The following is a 16,715-nucleotide window of genomic DNA, read 5'->3' on the forward strand; positions in this document are numbered from 1 at the left end:
TGCCTTTGTTACCAAATTGTTGCCATGGCGGGTAATTCAGCAGTCACACTCAATAAGAAAAGTGTAACGATACAGCCACTGCGCAAACAGTTGCTTATGTTCAATACTGTACAAAAATCCAGGCAAAAGTGTAGAAATTTGAGGATTGACTGTACTTGTTAAGGTGTTATGTTTTCCTTTCCACTTTCTCATGCACTCCAAATCATTACTAAAGTTAGCTAATTCATTTTGAATGAGTTTTTACATTTTGTTACTGCCCTGTCCTTTTTGCGGTTTAGGTAAATAAATAAATAGTTAGTGTATTCTGCTGGCATATAAACATTAGTTAAGTTAAGAGCATTCCGAGATTCCTCATCCCATAAAAATGATTTGTTAAATAAAGCCGGATCATCATCCCTCATCAGTACAAATGTTCCAGCTGCTCCTTATGCTCACCGCGTGGTGCCTAAGGGGTTAATCACCATCGAGTCACAGAGTTGTTTTCCCTTCCAGCCAGATCCAGCATGTGTGCAGTCTCCAGTCCGCATCTTGCCTCCGATCCCTGCGTGTGGTGCTGGAGTAAAAAAGCCCACATAGGGGATCCTTTGTTTGGGAGAGTCTAGGCATGGAAGATAATTTACAAGCCGTAAGGTCCTCACGCCATTGGCTGACGAGCCCCTTGTCTGCCCTTGCCAAAGGCATCTCATATGTTTATGTATGTGTGTGTGTGTGTGTGTATACATTGTGTGTATATGTGTGTGCGTGCCCTTTAGCTGTAGCACTGTTTGCTACGGTCGACCACAAGCACCCTAGTCATTCATAACACCCGTGAGCTCGCCTTGTGCTCAGCTACTGTAGCCTTTCTTTTGAGGCAGAAAAGCAAGATGGCCACCAATACCTTTCTTTTTTTTTTTTTTTTTTGGGAGGGGTGGAGGGGCTTCCTCCCCGGGACAGACAAGAAAAAAAAAAAAGCGGCTTGAGTGTGTCACAGACTAGCTGTAGTCTTGCATTGGAGTGGAGCTTATCCCTCCACCACCTTGGATTTGGTTTTATATTTGGGATTCTTCTGACTGAGGACCTTCTGTGTTTTGTTCTTGTCTTCTCCAGGTGGGTTTAAAGGGCGGCAAGACAAATTCGGCACATCTTTCGATAGTACTTTGAGCCCCCTCTTGTCGCCCCTTGCGGTGTTCTGAAGAGCAGTACTTGTACACCTGCTGTTTAAGCAACAACGCAGCGTGCTTTGTAACAGCACCCAATGCTAACTTTGCAACGCTCAGATTTCTCCACATGTTGCGTGTTTTCTTGCTGTGCAAGGCAGGAAACGCGCTCGAGTGAATGAAGGAAATTCTCACGTGCGCAGCAGCGAAGCACTCACACACACACACACACACAAAACCGCTACTACTTTCACTCCGAGTCAGGAGGAAGAGGGCATGGTGTCTGTCTGCAACGTTTACAAGCTGTGGTGCGGCGTTCATGTGCAACTTAAGATGTGTTTGTGAATCTGTGCCGGGGGAAACTCTGCGACTCCCTGGAGAGGTTTGTTTGAGGGTACGAGCATCTGTTGCCAGGGTTTTGGTCTCCAAGCGCTTGTTTGGGCGTCTGAGCTGCTCCAGTGAGTCTTTTGTCAGTCCTTAGAAGCACAATAGTAGTAGTAGTAGTAGTAGTAGTAGTACATGTATGCATGTGAGGCCCGAAAAGGAGTGGATGTTTGAATTTAAAACAGTACACACGTCACGAGCGTTGCAAGCGGCTGTAGTCGACCTCAGGCAGACACAAAGACTCACAAAGCCTGATCTCTCCAGAGACCAGTGTAATTAGCATAAATATGCAGATTTTTTTTTAAAACACATATTTTTTATACACTTTCACATCCGACCTGCACTCATGTAGGTTTTTTAGGGACTCGCCCGGAGTCAGCTGGGATAGGCTCCAGCACCCCCCGCGACCCTTCTGAGGAAAAGTGGTAGAAAATGAATGAATGAATGAATATTTTCGATACGCTTTCGCCGCTGATCCGCACTCATGTAGGTTTTTTAGGGACTCCAGATTTCTCGGAATCGCGGAATTGCCCATAAAAGCATAATTTACTGTGAAACACGGAATCTGTCGGAAATTGACATGATGTGAGTGAAGTGCTGTTAACACGAGGAGAAGGAAGGTTTCCTGTGGGGAAGTATTTCCCTAGCGGAACACTCAATGGAAGCTCATGAATGGACGCTAGCTGAGTTAGCTTAGTTTAGCAGAGCATGCTTGTGCCGCTGTGACCAGTCCAGGGTGTACCCCGCCTCTCTCCCATTTTCATAGAGATAAAAAATAGAAATCAATGAGAGTGTAGAGCAAACACGCGGCCCATGGGCCAAATGTGGGCCGCAGGACACTAGTTTGAGGCCCCCCGCCTTGATATGAAAGTTTAGCCTGCGCAAGTTTGATATGGATGCTGTATGGTATCACGTACCCAGAAAAAAATTATTACCTTTGATTAATGTTCATGTTAAAGGTAAAATAACTGTTAATAGTTATACTCCCTATCCGTGTGGAAGTGGTAAGTTTTTGGCTTTTTAAGTTTAAAGGAAATAACTTGAAGGCTACCGTTTAGGTCGCTAGCTCTCTAGTTTGCGAGTTAGCATGTGTCTCAAGACCCTGCAGAGTATAAATGTGACTATAGTCGTGTTTTGTCATGTCTGCAGGGCTCTAATAATGCTTTGTTCATTTTAATCTGAAAAAAATAATTTGTCTACCCACCAACTATATGTGGTTTAAGTTTTAATTATTTGTTGTTTTATTATTATTATTATTATATTTATTTATTACTGATTGATTGATTTTCTTTATTCTTGATCTTATTTTGTGTAGAAAAATAAAAAGTAAGATATTTGAGAACAGTGGAATGTTTTATCAGAGCTTTTCTTGTAGAAAATCGGAACCAAAGCAAAGTTTATTCATTTTTCTGTTTTTAATAAATGCGTTTTTTGTTTTTTTTTGGAAAACCTGATGCGGCCCAGCCTCGCCCAGACCCTAGCTTCAGTGGCCCGCAGGTAAATTGAGTTTGAGACCCCTGGTGTAGAGTGTAGTGTTTCTCAGGGAATTCAGCATGGCGTGTGATGGATTATAGAAGGATCACATCAGCGGAAACATTGGATGATAAAGCGGCCCTAGCAATATTCATCATTTTGTCTGGTATTACCAATTCCAGCCGCACTGTTTTCCTACGGATTATTGCAATGGATTTAGCCTCATTTGTCAAAGAGCTCAAGTGTGTACCGTAGCTGTAGGTGGCCTTCATGCACAGTACAAACTGCTTGCCAAGGAAAACAAAGAGACGTTTACCGTCATCTACTGTGTGGAACTACAATTTCCACAATGATAACAAAATGTAATGGTTTGCAGAGCCGGATTCACTAAAATGTAATGGCTTCTCCCTTCTGGGTCCATGCAAGGTAAAGAAGAAAGGGAAACATTTATTGAAACACCTCAAGGCAAGACGACCCGCTAACAACATTATTATGGAACCTACTACTCTGTTCAACGTCTTATTTTTATGCTACAACGAGCGGTTACAGTCGTCTTTACACACACAAGAGACGCTACCATCCAACTTGGCTACAAATTTCTTCTTGAATTTGAATTTTTGTTTCTCAAATAAATACACACATTAGTACTCAGTAAGGTCATCCAATCCTACCTTTATGTATTCCAACTTAGTATCAACATTTGGGAGCAAATATCAGGTGACAGAAAAAGAGGAAGAATACATTATAGTAGTGTATCTGTAGTGTGGCAGAAAGCTAAATGGTGCCTTCAAGGACAGGCCAAAAAATGGGACAAATTGCCACTCGCAACAAACAACTTTAAAAATGCATTTTTGCGATTTTGTGCAAATTGTGGAATTTTCAAATTTTTGGCGGGCTGCACGGCGGTCTAGTGGTTAGCGCACGGACCTCACAGCTAGGAGACCTGAGTTCAAGCCCACCCTTGGCCATCTCTGTGTGGAGTTTGCATGTTTTACCCCGTGTGTGCATGGGTTTTCTCCGGTTTCCTCCGACATTCCAAAAACATGCTAGGTTAATTAGCCACTCCAAATTGTCCATAGGTATGAATGTGAGTGTGAATGGTTGTTTGTCTATATGTGCCCTGTGATTGGTTGGCCACCAGTCCAGCCTACCTCTCACCTGAAGACAACTGGAATAGGCTCCAGCAAAGCCTCCCCCCCAACCCTCGTGAGTATAAGCGGTAGAAAATGAATGAATGAATATTGGTTTTGGTATAACATAATGGACCATATCGCTACCCATTTACATATAATGTAATATGCCTCACTCCTATCACATCGTACTTCGGTACGTGACAAAAAAATAAAAAAAATATAAACAAAAAAACACTTAAACTATATTAGGAAAGCAGGAAGTGATCAAATGTAATCCTTATCCTCACTAGGATTAAGGGAATGCCTATCCCAGCTGTCTTTGGGCAAGAGGCAGGGTACACCCTGGACTGGTGGCCAGCCAATCACAGGGCACATATAGACAAACAACCATTCACACTCACATTCATACCTATGGACAATTTGGAGTGGCCAATTAACCTAGCATGTTTTTGGAATGTGGGAAGAAACCGGAGTACCCGGAGAAAACCCATGCATGCACGGGGAGACATGCAAACTCCACACAGAGATGGCCAAGGGTGGAATTGAACCCTGGTCTCCTAAAAGGAGGAAGGAAGGACACAGATACGGAGTTGTTCATCATTCTTTGTGCGCTCTATGAACAAATAAACCACACATAACAAAGATAACTAAAGGGTTCACTGGCCAGAATCTATCCATAGTGTCCTAACTTTAGACCTACTATCCAGCCTTTGCAGAAAAACGAGCAAAATACGGGACATACTGTATTTGTGGCAATAAAATGGAGTCCTAGGAAAACCGGGGCATACAAAAAGCGAGGTTCCTGTATAAGTTATGTTTCTGACAATCACAGTTTGCTTGTGTCACCTGAGGTCACGGCGGTGGACACACAATATTGTACAATAATCCAAACTTGAAATAAACTCTCTCAGCTTGGGTCCTCTCCCACGTCCTGCTTTTCATGCCTTTTTCCTCAAGAGACAGGAAAAAAAAATTGACAAAAGTTTGCGCTTTTTCTCAGCCACAATCACATGGGAAGTCATTCTTTTCACTTCAACGACCTCTTCCTCTCTTTAAACGCAGACCTATTGTTGTCCAGGATGTCTCTCAGCCTTCTTTCTTCGCAAGCCAAGCCAAGATAGGGAAGTAGTGTGCAGTGAGGCACAAGAACGAGTTTTTTCTTCACTGGTCAGTTGGTTCTTTGGTGTCTGTTGAAGCTGATGCTTGTTCTTGATGAGTCTGGTCAACACTGATTAGAGCTTGATGGGCGTTTCTGCCATTTAAACAGTTACTAGCTCATGCTGACTCAGGGTGGGCACTAGCATAGCTTTCACCATGCTAACTTAGCATCATGCTAGGTTAGCTTCTTCGCTGCAGATGATCGACATGATCAAACTTACAGAGCCCAAGTTTGTACCTGACTGACAGACAGTGATGGAGCTTATTTTTAAGACGTGTAGCAAAGCCTACTTTTTTTAAATAACAAAGCTATCCAAGGATGAAGAGTCTTGAACCAGTCATGATGTGCTATATATATCACTGTATTGATACTTACTATGGTACCCATTATGTCATTGTATGGTCATATCACCTCGTACTTCGGTACGTGACAAAAAATGTAAGAAAATTTAAAAATTAAAAAAACTAAAAACAAATAAATAAAAATTTATCAAATAAAAAAATTATTAAATTTCAATTAAATTAAATTTAAACGAAATTATATTAGGAAAGCAGGAAGTGAACAAATGTAACAGTTACTGATTGTAAAAGTACCAGATGGAGGGGTAGGATTTAATAAGCTTTGCTTCTTCCTACTCCTTTTGGACATGTGGAACTGTGAACTGATTATGTGATGCATTCAATTGTAATCTGATGCATGTTCAAATGAAATAAAACCATTACTATTACCATCATTCATACATACACAGGGCGGCGTCCTTCAGAGGTGTGGACTCGAGTCAGATGACTCAAGTAAAAAAGTTTTATGACTTTTGACTCGAGAATATTACCAAAGATTCCCAAATGGACTTGGACGCTGGCATCAGTGACTTTCGGTTTTCAGTGACTGTTTTGAGAAAAATGTTTCCCCATTCATTCATTCATTTTCGCGGGGGTGCTGGAGCCTATCCCAGCTGTCTTCGGGCGAGAGGCGGGGTACACCCTGGACTGGTGGCCAGCCAATCACAGGGCACATATAGACAAACAACCATTCACACTCACATTCATACCTATGGACAATTTGGAGTGGCTAATTAACCTAGCATGTTTTTGGAATGTCAGAGGAAACCGGAGTACCCGGAGAAAACCCACGCATGCACGGGGAGAACATGCAAATTCCACACAGAGATGGCAGAGGGTGGGGAAAGACAAAATAAGACGCCAAAAAGTTACCACTTCCACACAAAATAGGAGGAGAACTCATTCATTTTCTACCACTTATCCTCACGAGGGTCGCGGGGGTGCTGGAGCCTATCCCAGCTGTCTGTGGGCGAGGGGCGGGATACACCCTGGACTGGTGGCCAGCCAATCACAGGGCACATATAGACAAACAACCATTCACACTCACATTCATACCTATGGACAATTTGGAGTGGCTAATTAACCTAGCATGTTTTTGGAATGTGGGAGGAAACCGGAGTACCCGGAGAAAACCCACGCATGCACGGGGAGAAAATGCAAACTCCACACAGAAATGGCCGAGGGTGGGATTGAACCCTGGTCTCCTAGCTGTGAGGTCTGCACTAACCGCTAGACCACCATGCAGCCTGTTTCCCCATTCAAAGATTGTTATTATGTCATTTCCAGCAAGACAACACATGTTCCTTTTGAACGTGCCTCATTGAATGCATCAAATAATGTCAGCTTTAAGAACAAAGAACAAATACGTAGATTCCATTTCTGTGCTAACTAAACTCTGAATGCGATGTCAGCGGTGAACCCGCTAGTGACGACGCAGTAGAAGCCCTCACAAGAGTCGGAATGTTTGCTTGTTGTGTGTTTCAGTCTGCCGCCAACGAGCTCCGGTCACAGCCTTGAAGGTGCGCTATTACAGCGTTCTATCGTTGTTGTATCACTGGCACATGCCCCGTTATTCCGCAGTCTTGTTCGAGGAGGCAGCAGATGCCTCGCCACGCTGAGAGGCGGTCTGTTGCTGAATCACACTCACCAACACACCACGTTGAGTCATCTTTTTTTTTCTTTTTTTTTCTGTGTCTTAGGTGGTTCCAGAAAGTCAGTCATTCAATGGCAAGGGGACGGCACCGATGGATGACACCCACATTGCAGCAGAGGAGGACGAGGAGGAGGAAGGCCGCATACAAGATACAAAAACTCCCCTCGTCGCCAATTCGCTTCGCCACAACTCGCCGTCGGATCCCGGCGGAGGGCCTGCACTTATTCAACGAGAGCTCGGCTTGCAGCTGAACAGCATCGCACTTCAACAACATGTACGCGCTTCTGTGAACTTCCACAACGGTTCCACGGAGAACCAGAGAAACCACAACGGTGCTAATGTGGCGGACCCCACGTCTGCGGGGGCCGTGATGGCCTCACAGCCTCAACGGAGCATCATTGCAGCGATGCCGTCTGAGAATGGACCCAAAACTCCAACGCATGACACGGTGAAGAGAATCAAACTAGAAGATCCGTGGATGCGTGATGAGGAACCAAGCACTGAGGTGGATGAGGTCTGCGAAGACCCTCTCTCCACGTTGGCGGCGGTGGTGTGTCTATCCGTCACGCAGAGGCGAGGACTACAGGAGAAACTTTTCAGCTCACGTTCTTCTTCTGCTCTTCGATGTATCAAAACAGAACCGCCGGATCTGCACTTAATCAAGAAGAACTCCGAGGATTTTCGGAGTGATTTGCTGAAGACTCCACACACGATCAAGAGCGAACCTGCGTCAAATGACTTGTTACCCAGCGTTCAATCTCTGGCAGAGAAGAGGAACCTCAGTTTTGACCAGGCTATCGCCATCGAGGCCTTAACTCAGCTGGCAGCTATACCTCAACGCACACCGATGTTCATTAAAGCTGAAAGGAAGTGGGAACCTACCGCAAGCACGCCAGAACCCAAACCCTACAACAAAGTGTCGGTAATCAGCTCGCCGATTCACCAGGCGTCGGTAATACACCCCCCTGTGGCCAGACAGGGGAACGTCATCAAGCGTTGCCAGGGTTCAACCTCGGACGGTGATGGAGAACCCTGCAGAAGATCCTATGGCTCCCATAGTCATATAGTCATCAAGTCCGAATACAACAGTGTCGTTCCCGGTGAAGATCATGAGCATCAGTTCTGGGAGAGACCAAAAGTGAGGAGGAACCGAGACGAGGAGGAAGTAGCGGCTCAACTAGCGGACTTAGCCTTCATCATCCAGTCTAGACAGCTGTCAGAGAGCAATCATCTGAGAGGGACCCCCGTGTCGGCTATCAAATATAACTACAGTCAGAAGAAGACGCCAGTAAAGAAGACGAGAACAACTCCTTCAAAACCCAGGAAGAAAAAGATAAACGAGGGACCACATGACGGAGTCAACCGCCGGACCCCGCTTTCGAAAGGCATCGCCAATGGAGATGCATCACACAGAAGCAGAGCGAAGAAGACCCCCCTGCCTGGGAAGGCAGGTCTTCCCCATCGGAGGAACCTGTTCCTGCCTCAGGCTCAAATTGACCTGAAGAGGTACATGGCTGAAGCTCAGCAGGAAGCGAGGCAACTCACGCAGACCCTCCACTGCAGTCATCTCGCAAGGACCAACCAAATCCAGGAGAACCCGTTACTGTCTTATCTTCACCAACACAATCCTGCACCAGGAGGACCAGGACAGGGGTCCGAAAGGCATTTGTTAACTCAGGTAGCTCAGCCCGGTGCTGATCCCGATCCCGCTCACCTCAGCCCCAGCCCCTACCCCGGTCTGGCTAACGGCCTTTCGGGGGCTCGGCAATCTCCTCCACCAAGCCAGCAAAGCTACTACAAGCTGGAGAGATCAGGACCAGTCACCGTCTTGTCTACGTCTACTGACGGAGACGCGGGGCACTCTGCGGAGTCCACTCCATCTAAGAACAGCGTCAACAGCTTTCTGGAGTCACCCATGACGTTTTTGGACACCCCGACCAAGAACCTGCTCAACACACCCTCCAAAAAACTGTCTGATCTTCCTGGCTGTCAGTGCGTGGGTGAGTTGATGCTTCCAACAATATTCATTCATTCATTTTCTACCGCTTATCTTCACGTGGGTCGCGGGGGTGCTGGAGCCTATCACAGCTGTCTTCGGGACGAGAGGCGAGGTACACCCTGGACTGGTGGCCAGCCAATCACAGGGCACATATAGACAAACAACCATTCACACTCACATTCATACTTATGGACAATTTGGAGTGGCTAATTAACCTAGCATGTTTTTGGAATGTCAGAGGAAACCGGAGTACCCGGAGAAAACCCATGCATGCATGCCGAGAACATGCAAACTCCACACAGAGATTGCAGAGGGTGGGGAAAGACAAAATAAGAAGCCAAAAAGTTACCACTTCCACGCAAAATAGGAGGAGAAATCATTCGTTTTCTACTGCTTATCCTCACGAGGGTCGCGGGGGTGCTGGAGCCTATCCCAGCTGTCTTCGGGCGAGAGGCGGGGTACACCCTGGACTGGTGGCCAGCCAATCACAGGGCACATATAGACAAACAAACATTCACACTCACATTCATACCTATGGACAATTTGGAGTGGCTAATTAACTTAGCATGTTTTTGGAATGTGGGAGGAAACCGGAGTACCCGGAGAAAACCCACGCATGCACGGGGAGAACATGCAAACTCCACACAGAGATGGCAGAGGGTGGGGAAAGACAAAATAAGAAGCCAAAAAGTTACCACTTCCACACAAAATAGGAGGAGAACTCATTCATTTTCTACCGCTTATCCTCACGAGGGTCGCGGGGGTGCTGGAGCCTATCCCAGCTGTCTTCGGGCGAGAGGCGGGGTACACCCTGGACTGGTGGCCAGCCAATCACAGGGCACATATAGACAAACAACCATTCACACTCACATTCTACATTGATCCGGAATGTATGGAAACGCTGTATCCTTCAGCCTTGGATAAATCCACAATGATGTCATATTACAATGAATGTTTTTTTCTTCAGACCAAATCGTTGAAAAGGAGGAAGGGCCTTACTATACTCACCTAGGAGCAGGACCCAGCGTTGCTGCTGTGAGGGAACTGATGGAAAACAGGTCGAGTACCTCCCGTATACTATTACTACTACTACTACTATGTCCACTATTGTTGTTATTTGTATAGTAGATCCGTGAGGGCGTGTTCAGCACCAAACATGCCGAGCATCTGCTTGTCGAGCACAGGCTTGGTGGAATGCGGCGGGGTCACTGGCAAGGAGTGTTATTAAAAGGAAGCACCGCTGAGCACCTGCCGCCTCGGCTGCACATACACACACACACACGACACACACAACACACACACATGTTAGGACAGGAAAAACGTGATGGAATTAAGATGACAGCAAAGGGCAACGGAGAAAGATATAGTGTTTATTATCTTTGTACAGTATGTCGAATGCAATATGTAATGCATATGCTACAATGATAACATAACAATACTCATCAGTGCACTGCACCATTATGAATATTCATATTTTCATCATCACATTTTTAAAGCAGACCTTAGGATTTAGTGCAGGGGTGCTCACACAGATCTACTTTTAACCATTATTTGACCTTTAACGATTATTTTTGTGATCGATTAATCTCAAAAATAGTTTTTCCATGCATCGATTAATCTACAATTCATTTTTATATCTGATTTGATTTGATTTTGATTCAATTATGTCTATATTATTATACTTAATGTCAGCTGAATAGTGAATAGTGTAAGCGTACCTAATGTAATGGCCTATAAGTGTGTGTGTGTGTGTGTGTGTGTGTGTATACAGTACATATAATCATCATCACATTTTTAATGCAGACCTTAGGATTTAGTGCAGGGGCGCTCACACTTCTTTACCCTGAGATCTACTTTTAACCATTATTTGACCTTTAATGATTATTTTTGTAATCGATTAATCTCGAAAATAGTTTTTCCATGCATCTATTAATCTACGATTCATTTTTATATCCGATTTGATTCGATTTTGATACAATTATGTCTATATTATTATACTTAATGTCAGCTGAATAGTGAATAGTGTAAGCGTACCTAATGTAATGTCCTATAAGTGTGTGTGTGTGTGTGTGTGTGTGTGTGTGTGTGTATACAGTCCATATAATGTCTTGTGTATTCTTGTGTGTCACAGATATGGCGCCAAAGGAAATGCAGTGAGGTTGGAAGTTGTAGTTTACACTGGAAAAGAAGGAAAGAGCTCCCAGGGATGTCCCATAGCCAAATGGGTATGGAAATAATCTACACGTAAACAAATACGGTGCATATGCGTATAGTCCATAAGATGAACACCAATCCAGAGCAAGAAAAAGCTCTTGGTATCTCTTCTCTATTTCTTTTCTTCAGATTTGTATTGCATGTGTCCCTTCCCTAAAGTCTTTAGGAGGAAAATCCTTAATCCACAATCCTTATCTGTGTCACGAACACAGGTTTCTAAAGATATTAAAACAGATAAAAGGCAGTGAAGAATGCACGTATGGGACACACCTATTCCACCTATAAAGCATTCTGACAGCTCTCCATGTACATAATGTGACCTGCTTATTAACCAAGCTACAACCACACTGTTATTAGTGGTATAATAATGGTAATGGTAATGGTTTTATTTCATTTGAACATGCATCAGATTACAATTGAATGCATCACATAATCAGTTCACAGTTCCACATGTCCAAAAGGAGTAGGAAGAAGCAAAGCTTATTAAATCCTACCCCTCCGTATGGTACTTTTACAATCAGTAACTGTTACATTTGTTCACTTCCTGCTTTCTTAATATAGTTTAAGCTTTTTTTTTTTTTATATTTTTTTTGTCCCGTACCGAAGTACGAAGTTTTTTATTTATATATATATATATATATATATATATTTTTTTTTTTTTTTTTACTTTATTTTATTAAATGTCTTTATTTTTTTTATTTTTTTTCACGTACCTAAGTACGAGGTGATATGACCATGCTATGACATAATATAAGTAAGTGTCAATATAGTGAGATATATAGCACATCATGACTGGTTGAAGACTCTTCATCCTTGTATTTAGCAAATTTATTTTATTTATTTTCTTAAGTTTTATTAATTTTTATTTTTAAAAAATTTATTTTTTGTCACGTACCAAAGTACGAGGTGATATGACCATCCAATGACATAATGGGCACCATAGTAAGTGTCAATATAGTGATATATATAGCACATCATGATTTTTGTATTTATTTTATTTATTAATTTTTATTTAAAAAAAATTAATTTTTAAATTTTATGTCACGCACCAAAGTACAAGGTGATATGACCATCCAATGACATAATGGGTACCATAGTAAGTGTCAACTGCTTGTATTGTTTCTTGAATTTGCTCATATAATAATAATAATAACAATAATAATAATAATAATGATTGATGCTTCGTCCCATGAACATATTCACTCATATTGACTCATTGGCCAGGTGATCCGACGTGGCAGCGAGGAAGAGAAGCTTCTGTGTTTAGTCCGTCAAAGGCCGGGGCACCACTGTGACACTGCCGTGTTGGTCATCCTCATCCTCGCCTGGGAGGGAATCCCCCGGCCGGTGGCAGACCACCTCTACCAGGAGCTCACAGAGACCCTCTTTAAGTACGGCTCCCCCACCAGCAGACGCTGCGCCCTCAACGAAGAGTGAGTGCTCCATCTTTTCTGCCTTTCAGTCACATGACCTTTTTCCAGTCAGCCCCGCTCACCTCGTCATCGTCCTCAACAGTCGCACGTGTGCGTGTCAGGGGTTGGACCCGGATACCTGCGGGGCTTCGTTTTCTTTCGGCTGCTCGTGGAGTATGTACTTTAACGGCTGTAAGTTCGCCCGCAGCAAAGTGCCACGCAAATTCCGTCTCCTGGGAGACTACCGGGAAGAGGTGGGAATGGTTCTTCTCAACCTTGCACCATTGATGAGTACCGCTGTTCCAATAATCTTCATTGATTTTTTTAGGAGGAGAAGATCGAGAAAAACCTGCAGGGTCTTGCCACTGACCTGGCACCACTCTATCAGAGCCTGGCTCCTGAAGCCTTCCAGAACCAGGTATGACACTTAGCCAACATTTAGACCATTTCCACACAAAAAATGTTCTTTCTGAGCTTGAACTATTTATCTTGCTTCATTTCTTAGACGCACGGGCGATTAAAAGAACATTCACAATGTTTGTGGTGTAAAAATAATATACAGGTTATTGTACATTTAATATGGGGGCACCAAATATGGCCACATCAAGCTGTAACTGGCAAGCCAAAAAGCACAAATTTACACTCTACTGTTGTACAATTGTACCCCGCCAGCTGGGATAGGCTCCAGCACCCCCACGTGACCCTCATGAGGAAAAGCAGTAGAAAATGAATGAATGAATGTTGTACAATTGTTGTACAAACATGTCCTACTGGCGAAAATAAAGAACCAAATCATTCATTCATTCATTTTCTACCGCTTTTCCTCACGAGGGTCGCAGGGGGGTGCTGGAGCCTATCGAAGCCTAATCAAAAACGCACTATAAAGTAACCCCCCCCATGAATGAATGAATGTGTTTACAAGTCTTATTTGTTTTTGCTGCTTTGTTGTGTTTGGGGGCGGCACGGCGGTCAAGTGGTTAGCGCGCAGACCTCACAGCGAGGAGACTAGGGTTCAATTCCACCCTCGGCCATCTCTGTGTGGAGTTTGCATGTTCTCCCCGTGCATGCGTGGGTTTTCTCCGGGTACTCCGGTTTCCTCCCACATTCCAAAAACATGCTAGGTTAATTAGCAACTCCAAATTGTCCATAGGTATGAATGTGAGTGTGAATGGTTGTTTGTCTATATGTGCCCTGTGATTGGCTGGCCACCATTCCAGGGTGTACCCCGCCTTTTGCCCGAAGACAGCTGGGATAGGCTCCAGCAACCCCTATGACCCTTGTGAGGATAAGCGGTAGAAAATGAATGAGTTCTCCTCCTATTTTGTGTGGAAGTGGTAACTTTTTGGCTTCTTATTTTGTCTTTCCCAACCCTCGGCCATCTCTGTGTGGAGTTTGAGTTTCTCTCTGTGCATGCGTGGGTTTTCGTAGGTATGAATGTGAGTGTGAATGGTTGTTTGTTTATATGTGCCCTGTGATTGGCTGGCGACCAGTCCAGGGTGTACCCCACCTCTCGCCCAAAGACAGCTGGGATAGGCTCCAGCACCCACCGCGACCCTCATGAGGAAAAAGCGGTAGAAAATGAATGAATGAATGTTGTGTTTTCTTCTCATGATGACCACAAAGCAACTGTTTCTCTGTGTGACCACCTGTGCCAGGTGGAACAGGAGGACAAAGGCGATTGCTGCCGGCTCGGATGGCGGGAGGGCCGTCCTTTTTCAGGAGTCACAGCCTGCGTGGACTTCTGTGCGCACGCTCACAAGGACAACCACAACATGAACAATGGCAGCACTGTGGTAAGCAAGCACTGGTAGAAGTGTTTCCTGCATGGTCTCGGTCCGTCTATTTGTTTAGGACTCTTGGACCTTTTTTCATGTTGGCTTGCAGGTTTGCACTTTAACCAAGGAGGACAACCGTGCGGTTCGGAATATACCGGAAGATGAACAGCTCCACGTACTTCCGCTGTACAAGATCTCTGACAGGGATGAGTTCGGCCAAGTTGAAGGACAGTGGGCCAAGATCCGAACTGGTGCCCTTCAGGTTCTGTCAGCCTTTCCCAGAGAGGTGAGCGCTTTACAGTAGATACCAGCTTGTTGTGGAGGTTACGATTCCTCCTGCTAGGTTGACATTGACATTTTCCTCCAATTTTGGATCAACATTTGGAATAAAGTAATACCTGGTGAATTGGTTATCACCTGATGTCAGTATGTATGAAATCATTCCATACTTAGAACATAAGAAACACGTTTACAGCCTTCTAAATGTCTAAATTCGTTTTTTTAACACTATTAGAGCCCTCTACACATGAAATAGCACCCCTACAGTCACCTTTACACTCCTATTACCCAATATAGTAGATAAGAGATAATAAGACATACAAGACATAAACAATGTGTTGCTGTAAATGTGTTCTGGTGCTAGCGGAGCTGAGTGGGAGATGGACAGGAAGTGATGTTGGAGATTTAGCTTAGCTAGGTTACAACTACAGCAGTAGCCCATCTTGGGTATTATTGCGCCTGTTGTGAAATCACTCCAACCTGTTGTCTGGTGCTTGTACGATCATAACAGTAACAATACTGACACCTAGGGACCGGTGTAAAATACTACATATCATCAACGTCTTTGAATGTGTTTTCTGAATGACTTATATTTGTATTTAGGTCATTTCATTATGCTTGAAAATGCTTATCATAGGCAAAAAAATATGTACAATTTGTTTCAATGTGTCAGGTGCGTCTCCTCGCCGAACCAGTTAAATCAGCACGCAAGATGAGGCAAGAAGCTCGTCTCAAAGCCCAAGCTGAGAAACTGGAGAAGAAGCTCGGGTTGAGTCCTGGTACTCCTGCTAAAGTGAAGAGTGAAACCCCAACCAAAGGTGGTAAGTCAAGTCACTGCTCATCTTTATAGCCTGTGTGTCCTTTCCTTATACCAATACCAATACTATATATACCAATACCATACATTGGAACATATTATTTCCACTACCAATATGACATATGAATGATATAAGAATGAAATGAATTAATCCCACAATGAATGAAAATGAATGGATACATTGGTCGGCCATGTGCCTGGATGTTTCCCGCCTCCAAATCGGCAGGAAGAGAGTTCAGTCTGTGCATTGCTTGCTCCATGGAACAGCAGCATGAACAGAGTGAGCCTTTTTCTCAGTCATACAGTCTCTTTCATTTTGGTGGGTGGAGGCGGGGCATACACACAGAGTGCAGAAGAGTGTAACCTTATGTGGCGCAATGCAAGGTAACGTAGTAGAAATAAAAAAAAATTTAATTAATTTTAAAAATAGATTGTAATATATCCTCATATATTTATTACATTTTATATATAATTATAATAATTATTATATAATATATTTTATTTATTTTATTGTTCATTCATTCATTCATTTTCTACCGCTTATCCTCACGAGGGTCGCGGGGGGTGCTGGAGCCTATCCCAGCTGTCTTCGGGGCGAGAGGCGGGGTACACCCTGGACTGGTGGCCAGCCAATCACAGGGCACATATAGACAAACAACCATTCACACTCACATTCATACCTATGGACAATTTGGAGTGGCTAATTAACCTAGCATGTTTTTGGAATGTGGGAGGAAACCGGAGTACCCGGAGAAAACCCACGCATGCACGGGGAGAACATGCAAACTCCACACAGAGATGGCCGAGGGCGGAATTGAACTCGGGTCTCCTAAGTGTGAGGTCTGTGTGCTAACCACTCGTCCACCGTGCAGGTGGTAAAAATGAAAAAATGTAATTAATTTTAAATTAATTTTAAAAATAAATTGTAATATATCTTTATAT

The 16,715-nt window shown here is 43.9% G+C and overlaps 1 protein-coding gene across 1 annotated transcript in view; it reads left to right on the forward strand.

Annotated features, from left to right (window-relative positions):
• Positions 1-16,715, forward strand: part of tet1 (tet methylcytosine dioxygenase 1) — a 41,775-nt gene that overhangs the window by 20,248 nt on the left and 4,812 nt on the right. The window contains exons 4-12 of the mRNA XM_058054181.2: positions 7,324-9,277; positions 10,244-10,334; positions 11,408-11,501; positions 12,715-12,923; positions 13,006-13,156; positions 13,231-13,320; positions 14,558-14,695; positions 14,787-14,963; positions 15,630-15,777. Coding sequence (XP_057910164.2) covers positions 7,324-9,277; positions 10,244-10,334; positions 11,408-11,501; positions 12,715-12,923; positions 13,006-13,156; positions 13,231-13,320; positions 14,558-14,695; positions 14,787-14,963; positions 15,630-15,777 — 3,052 coding nt within the window. The remainder of the gene's footprint in view (positions 1-7,323; positions 9,278-10,243; positions 10,335-11,407; positions 11,502-12,714; positions 12,924-13,005; positions 13,157-13,230; positions 13,321-14,557; positions 14,696-14,786; positions 14,964-15,629; positions 15,778-16,715) is intronic.

Source organism: Doryrhamphus excisus, linkage group LG10 (assembly GCF_037039965.1).
Source record: "Doryrhamphus excisus strain RoL-2023G ecotype Guam linkage group LG10, RoL_Dexc_Guam_v1.1, whole genome shotgun sequence".
Classification (NCBI taxonomy): Eukaryota; Metazoa; Chordata; class Actinopteri; order Syngnathiformes; family Syngnathidae; genus Doryrhamphus; species Doryrhamphus excisus.